The 8,297-nt window shown below is 45.5% G+C and overlaps 1 protein-coding gene across 1 annotated transcript in view; it reads left to right on the top strand.

Annotated features, from left to right (window-relative positions):
* The window catches only part of ZNF362 (zinc finger protein 362), a 30,567-nt gene that overhangs the window by 6,771 nt on the left and 15,499 nt on the right, over nucleotides 1-8,297 (top strand). Inside the window, exons 4-5 of the mRNA XM_007950420.1 lie at nucleotides 3,066-3,387; nucleotides 4,339-4,563. Of these exons, the coding sequence (XP_007948611.1) occupies nucleotides 3,066-3,387; nucleotides 4,339-4,563 (547 nt within the window). The remainder of the gene's footprint in view (nucleotides 1-3,065; nucleotides 3,388-4,338; nucleotides 4,564-8,297) is intronic.

Below are 8,297 nucleotides of genomic sequence, written 5' to 3'. Positions count from 1 at the left end.
GATTGCCCAACCTTCCTTCCGAGGAGTGGCTGGTGGGTTTGAACCGCCAGCCTTCTGGTTAGCAGGCAAGTGTCTTAGCCACTATGCTACCAGAAGGTATAGTCACGTTGAAACCATGGTTTCACAGCTATTAAGAGGCAGAGTCAGGCAGTCCAGTTCCAGAGCCCATATCTTAACAACCTTTTTTCTGTAAATGGTTCTGTGAGGCAAAAGAGGATGCAGACACTAGGTTATGATTGGCCCTGTGGGGGGGCGCTAAAGAGCCCTGGTGGCACAATGGTTAAGCACTTGGCTGCTAACCAAAAGGTTGGCGGTTCCAAGTCACCATCTGCTCCCCAGGAGAAAGATGTGGCAGTCTGCTCCCATAAAGATTACAGCCTTGGAATCCCTGTGGGGCAGTTCTACTCTGCCTTGTAGGGCCACTATGAGTCGGAATCGACTTGACAGCAATGAGTTAGGTTTTTTGGTGGGGCACACTAAACGGTTTGCACTTTACCCTCTGGCAGGGGGGAGCCATTGAAGGTTTTTGAAGTTGGGGAGGGAAATGATGGGATTGGGGTTTAAAAATCTGAGTTTGGCTGCAAGATGGAGTGTAGGTTGGCAGGGGACAAGCATGGAGGCGGGAGACCTGCAGGAGATGATGGTGGCCTGGATGAGGCAGTGGCAGAGGGGAAGGAGAGAGGTGAACAGATCTTAGGGACATAGAGGAGGAAGAATGGACAAGGCCTGGTGCTGGGCTGGATGTAGGGCCTCCAGGAGTGGGAGGAGGTGAGGGAGATGCCTGGGTTTCTGGCTTGAGCAGTAGACAGAACCACTGACATGGGATCACCAGAGGAACAGGGTGGAGGGGGGATGAAAACACAGTTTTGGACAGGGTGAAGCTAGAGTGCCAAGGGAACATCCTCGGGCAGTGTCCAGGGGCTGGAACTGTGTGATACCCACCTCAGAGTCTGGTAGATAGGCCTTCTCCCGCTGAGTGTCTGTTGCTCCCTTGGGTCACCCTCTGCCACTCCCTTCTGCCGCCTTCTCACTGAGACACCCAAGAATTACAGGGCCTGGTGGGCCTCCCGCAGGTCTCAGCTGTACTCTGCACATTCTTGTTATGATTTTATTAAATTTATTTTTTTCATTATGAAAGTAATATTAAAAAAGTAATATACACATATTAAGAGAAATTTCAAAAAAAAGAGAAACTGAGAGAAAAAAGGAAAAAAAGCCCCTCAATCCCCAGCTCCTAACCCAGTAGCTCAAAGAGCCTTTCGGTCCATCTCCTTCCTTTCCTTGTGTTTTAAAGGTATGTGTTTTGTGGTAGGACTGTATGCATGACTTCTACTTGATTTTCCTATTTTATCATAAATATATTTGTTATAGATTTTTTTATTATAAAGATAATGCATAGTCATTACAAAAAATTTAGGAATTACAGACAAGCAGAAAGGAGAAAAAATTAGCCCTAGTCTTAACGATTGTTAGCATTTTTATGCTTTCTCCATAATTTATCTTATCCTTTAATCACAGATGTAAGAAATGGATGAATTCACCAGGTAAAATATTCAAATAATATAGAAGCATGTACATAGAAATGTGAGAATCTTCATTTATCAAAAAACTCTTCCCCAGAGAGAGCCACGGTTAGCCGTTTGGCGTGTCTCTTCTCGGATCTATTCCTATACACACACACATATTGTCTATATATAACATGTGCAGTTTATGTGTGTGTTTGAATAAATGGGTTCCTACTGTCTGTGATTTCCTTTTTTCACTTGACAACACATTTTGGAATCCTTTCTGGGTCACTTCACTACATCTGTCTTGTTTTGGTGGCTGTAGAGTCCTCTATACTGAGGACGGACCCCATCTAATACAGCTCCTCTTGAGGAACAGTCCCTGGGTGGTACAAAAGGTTAAGTGCTCAACTAGTACCTGAAAGGTTGATAGTTGGAACCCACACAGAGGCACTTTGGAAGAAAGGCCTGGCAGTCTGCTTCCAAAAGGTCATAGCTTTGAAAACGCTGTGGTAGGCAGTTCTGCCCTGCAACATGTTTGGTTGCCATGAGTTGAAATTGACTTGATGGCAAGTGAGTTTTTGTTCTACTGAGGGGAAATGGGTTGTGTTCCATTTTGTTTGGAAGATCTGTGTATACAGATCTTTGGACTCAAATGGGACTGTTTCTTTATAGTAGATTTCTAGAAGTAGAATTCCTTGGTCAAAAATTATTTTAAATTTTGATGGCTTTTGCTGAATTGGCTATGAGTCAGATTCCAGTTGATGGCAGTTTTTTTTTTAAGGTTGCACAAACGTGCACTCCCACCAACAGTGTAGGATGGAGCTTGTTTCCTCAAAAAACCCTCCTGTGAAACCTGGGTTCTCTTTCAGTGCACAAATTTTTGGTTTCTTTTTTAAAAAACATAGTTTTAACACACACGAGATACTATTTTCAATTTTCATCTCCTTTTTTTCCACATAACCTGGTTATTATAAATATGCTTCTGTTCCCCTCATTAAAAACAAAACAACAAAATCCTTTGATTACAGAAGAAAGAATAATAATAATAAAGATAATTGTCAAAGAATCAGAAAGCACAATTAAGCCAAAAGAAAAATAAATTTTAATTACCTCTAATTCCACCACCTGCATCACATTTTGGTGCAGGGCCTCTTTTTTTTTTTTTTTTTTTCCCTCCCGCCTAACAAACACGGGTTATTTACAAATCTAACCTTTTTAATGGGCGGTTCAGTAGAAAGCATCAGTTACTAAACCTTTCCCTACCGTTGTACATTTCAGTTGCTTCTAATTTTTTCTATTATAAATAACCCGTCAGTGAATATCTTTGTGCCTCAGTCTTTTCCCGTGGTTTGAATTCTTTCCAAAGTGCCTCTGTTCTCTAGTTCATTGCAGTCCGCAGTTATCTAAAGCACCTACCACGTACACAGCTCTCTTTTGTTGTTATCCCTGGAAATAACTTGCGAATGGTGCCACTGTCGCACAGCTGGGCGGGGCCCAGGGCTGAGCCAGCCTCTTCAGCTGCCCCTCAGCCCCTCTCCTCCCCTCGTGTTTTCATAGGTCTGGGGCTCTCCTCCCGGACCCCGGCCGTGAGCACATCTGAGTCGAGCGCGGGTACGGGTACCAGCACCCCGTCCACACCCACCACCACCAGCCAGAGCCGCCTCATCGCCTCGTCCCCCACCCTCATCTCAGGGATCACCAGCCCCCCCCTCCTGGACTCCATCAAGACAATCCAGGGCCATGGCCTGCTTGGCCCCCCCAAGTCCGAGCGCGGCCGCAAAAAGATCAAGGCGGAGAACCCAGGGGGGCCTCCTGTCCTCGTCGTCCCCTACCCCATCTTGGCCTCGGGCGAGACCGCCAAGGAGGGCAAGACTTACAGGTGGGGACCTGGGTGGAAGAGGTTGTCTTGGGCCAGGGGCGAAACAGCGAGCCAGTGGCTGCCCCAGCCCAGCAGCTAGGCGTGAAAGAGGGGCCTAGGGGACTGAGGTGGGGCTAAGGTCTGGAGGGGCGGGGTCTCCTGGTGAACTCCGCCCACAACCCAGGCCCTGGAGAGGTAGGGCATAGAGCCTGGCTCCTCAGAGGTGCTCTGGGGCTGGCGAGGATCCGCAGTGTTGATGCTGGCCGGCAGCCTCCACCGTGGCCTGGGGTTTCCTCAGGCAAGGACATTTCCTCTTCTCTTCAAGCGGTGTTCTCAGCCTGGCTACACCAAGGAGCTTTTTAAAAATGCCAGTGCCAGGTCCCTACCTCCAGAAATTATGATTTAATTTGTCCAGGAGCTCCCAAGTATCTGTATTTTTTAAAGATCCCCAAATCAAAATTGACCTGTTGCTATCAAGTCAATTCTGACTCATGTCTACCCCGTGTGTTACGAGTAGAACTGCTCCATTGGGTTTTCTTGGCTGTAGTCTTTACGGAAGCAGATAGCCAAGTGTTTCTTCTGCTAAAGCTCCCCAGCTGATTCTAATGAGCTGCCAGGGCTGAGAACCACTTCCTTTTAGAGTTCTCTGCTCCTCCAGAACCTGGCGTTTGGCTCTGGTCAAGCCCTCAGTGGGATCCTGAGCCCTCTCTTCCCCTATGAAGTGTAAACCTGCCCCAGTGGCCATAAGTGTGCTCCCAGGTGTAAGTTTCTCCTGCAGATTGAAGGGTGCGCCGGCTGGGGCCTTGTCTCCTATCTTTCCCTGGCAGGCCTGTGTCCTCTTGGACTTTGCACTGGAAAGATCTGTCTCAGGTATAAGGTCACTGATGTGAGCAGGTAGAAAGTCTCTCTTGAGGTGTGCAGGCAGGAGGTGGGGTGTTCCTCCCAGATGTGAACCTGCCTCTCACCCCACAGGTGTAAGGTATGCCCGCTGACCTTCTTCACCAAGTCCGAGATGCAGATCCACTCCAAGTCGCACACAGAGGCCAAGCCCCACAAGTGCCCGCACTGCTCCAAGTCCTTTGCCAACGCCTCCTACCTGGCCCAGCACCTGCGCATCCACCTGGGCGTCAAGCCCTACCACTGCTCCTACTGTGATAAGTCCTTCCGACAGCTCTCCCACCTCCAGCAGCACACCAGGTGAGTGGCCTGCCTGGTGCTATCTGCCAGTAGCCTGTTTCAGCTCAGCACCTGTGGCCTGGTGCATCATGGGAAGGGCAGCTAGGTGCCCATTACCCTCAGGGTCAAGACAAACTTCTTTGCTTGGCATTTGAGGCCTTTTGTGAAATGGCCTTTGTGGACCTTACTGGCCTCAGCTCTCGATATTGCACCATCTGCCCACTGTCCTCCAGCCACACTGCTCATCTCTAGGTCTTTGCACATGTGTGTCCTGTACCTGAAACACCCTCCCGCTCCTTTACCCCATTTCTCTGGGCACCTTCTACTCAATCTTTCTGTCCAGCTTCTTCCAAGAAGCCCTCCCTGGCACCCCAGCTGGTAAGGGGCCAAGCCTGTTTCCACAGGCCCTATGTGTCTCCCTCACAGCAGTGGTGGGCTACCAGGTACTTACCTGGTTATTTGTCCACCTCCCTCATTGTGTTAGGAGTTTTTGAGGACAAGGCCTTGATTTTCTCCATTTCTGTATCCCTAGTATGTGACACATAATAGGCATCTAGGCATTTGTTAAACATTAGTGGAATAAATAGAACTTTTATAAAGCATATAATTAACAGATATTTATAGAGCCTATCTTATATGCTAAGGAGCTCTGGTGACATGGTGCCTAAGTTACTTGACTGCTAACCAGAAGTTTGGCAGTTCAAACCTACTGGCAGCTCTGTGGAAGGATGATGAGGCATTCTGTTTCTGTAAAGATTTACCACCTTGGAAACCCAATGAGGGTCTCTGAGTCAAAATTGACTTGATGGCAGTGAATTTGGTTTGAGATTTATACTATGTGCTAGGAGTCCCTGGGTAGTGCAAACAGGTAGTGTACTCGGCCACTAAATGAAGAGTTGGTGGTTGGAATCTACCCAGAGGCACCTCAAAAGAAAGGCCTGGCAGTCTACTTCCATAAAGTCACAGCTATTGAAAACCCTGTGGAACATGGTTCTGCTCTGCAGCACATGAAATGGTCACAAGTAGGAATAGAATTTTTGGGAACTGTTTTATATATATATAGGAGCTCTGGTGGCATAGTGCCTAAGGCATTTGACTGATAACCAGGAGGCTGGCAGTTCAAACCCACCAGCTACTCTTTGGAAGGAAGGTTGGCAATCTACTTCCGTAGTGATACCACCTTGGAAACCCAAGGAGGGGTTGCTATGAGTCGGATCCGACTCCACGGCATTGAGTTTGGTGGTTTGTTTGTTTGCTCTATATATCCTATATGCTGGACGTGATTCTAGGCACTGGGAACATAGCAGTGAACAAAACAGACAAAAATCCTGCCCTCATGCAGTTTATAATATGTGAGTGCACAGTTCAGAAGCAAATGCTTTAAGGAAAGAAAAGTAATCTACTTGCTAAGTTTTGCAGGGGAGTACAGACTTAAGAAAGACTGGCTTACCAAATAAAAGTACCAGAGGTATTTAAAGAAATAAAGGTTAAGGTTACCAAGATCACAGTTCCTCTGTTCAGTGGAGGAAAATAGTAGTTTTCTTACCTGATGATTATTATCTGTAAGCATTAACATGTTTGCCAATATCAGCAGTGTGAAAATCAGAAATGATGCTATATGTGAGGTGTAGTCCTTGTTTCTCACCCTCAGGCTTGTCATGCCTAATTAAATGAGAGTTGTCTTTAAATCTGACATTTGTGGCATGGTCATGGTTACAAATTTGATTTGCCCACTTATATCCTGTTAGGAAGGAGGAGCAAATTTTATGGAACCTATTTATATAATGAACAGTCATGAAAAGTGTCTCAGGAAAGGTACTACATATTTTTTAGCAATTGTTCCAACTAGTTTTGTAGACAAGACCAGTTACATGTTATTTTCAATGGAGTTACTATTTTAAAATTTCCTTACTAATTTATTAAGGTGCTCTGGTGGTGTAGTGGCTAAAGCACTTGACTGCTAACTAGAAGGCTGGCAGTTCAAACCCACCAGCCACTCCTCGGAAGGAAGGTTGGGCAATCCTACTTCCATAGTGATACTGCCTCGGAAACCCAAGGAGGGGTCGCTATGAGTTGAATTGACTCAATGGCAGTGAGTTAGGTTTTCTGGGGTTTTTTTTAGTTTTATCTGTATTAAGTTTTCATGAGCTTTTTTAAATTTTTTTTTAAATCCTAGAATTCTAAAGTGTTAGTTTGAACAAGGCACCATTTAAGGACTATTTTATCCCAATTTTGTATAAATATAGCTTCCTAAATTGAGGATTAAGGAGCCCGGGTGATGCAACAGTTAAGTGCTTGGCTGCTGATAGAAGGGTTGGCAGTTTAAATCCACCCAGTGACTCCTTGAAAGAAAGACCTGGCGGTCTGCTCCCATAAAGATTACAACCTTGGAAACCCTTTGGGGCAGTTCTACTCTGTCATATAGGGTTGCGATGAGTCAAAATAGACTAACCAGCACCTAACAACAACAACCAACCAATTGGGGATTAGGGATACATCAGGGTAAAAAGAAGCATATCCTCATATACCCTTTAGAAAATAGAACATTAATCACAAATAAATCATTTTCACCCAATCATAGGTCATAATGCCTGCTCTGGTGACCTTGGGTTAGGTAGTCTACTTTACAAAGTTGTCTTCTTTGGCTCTGAAGACTCTTGGATCCTGCCTGTGTCTAGTCATGGTAATGATGTCAGTTGGGAGCCTGTCCACATTAGTCTATTCATTGAAATATGAAGAGCCAAGTGTATCTGCTGCGGCCCTTTACTGAGGTGCTCATTCTTCTAATGTTTCTTTCAGAAGACTCAACTTCTGACCTGCAGCTGGAAGCAGAGGCCTTTAGGCAAGTGTGTGTAGGGGGGGAAGCAGACCTGCTAATAAGTTAACTAAATGACTGTGGTCCATTTATTACAATAACCAACAATATCAGAATAGAGGAGAATGGAGTCCTCTATTGAGGTGTAATGCATGAGCAGGTTTTCAGAATCAGAACATATTTAGGCAGCAAGCTCATTAATTCATCTTTAGAGTCTTTTCATTTATCCCACAATGTGTGGGTTATAATTGTCACTAATTGATAAGGGTATTTTAAATCTAGAAACAGAATCTTGCTAAAAATGCCTTTGTTGATACTTGTTATACCAGTCTCTGCATATGGAAATAAGTTTGTTTTTGTCATATGTATGTGTGTGTGTGTGTGTGTGTACATAAGTGCATGTATGTATGCATACACACACACACACATATATATATACACATAAACATACACACATATATTGTTGCTGTTGTGTGCCACCATTGAGTAGATCCCAACTCATAGCAAATCCCATGTGATGGAGTAGAACACTTCCATAAGATTTTCCAGGCTGTAATCCTTACAGGAGCAGATTGCCAGGTCTTTTCTCCTGTGGAGCTGCTGATGGGTTCAAATTACCCAGCTTTTAATTAGCAGTCTTGGAAACTATATAGGGCAGTTATACTTTGTCCTCTAGGGTTGCTCTGAGTTGGAATCAACTCGATGGTAATGGGTAAGGAAGCTTGGTGGTACAATGGTTAAGCAGACTGCCACATCTTTCTCCCATCGAGCAGCTGGTGGGTTGGAACTACCAACCTTTTAGTTGTTGTTGTTGTTGTTAAGTGCCGTTGAGTCGTTTCCGACTCATAGCGACCCCATGCACACCAGAACGAAACACTGCCCGATCCCGCGCCAGCCCCACAATCCCTGCTATACTTGAGCCCATCATCGCAGCCACCGT

This window comes from Orycteropus afer, unplaced genomic scaffold, assembly GCF_000298275.1.
Source record: "Orycteropus afer afer isolate SDZICR_OR568_19922 unplaced genomic scaffold, OryAfe1.0 scaffold00272, whole genome shotgun sequence".
NCBI lineage: Eukaryota > Metazoa > Chordata > Mammalia > Tubulidentata > Orycteropodidae > Orycteropus > Orycteropus afer.
Note: the sequence above shows the minus strand (reverse complement) of the source record. Positions and strands in the feature narration are given on the sequence as shown.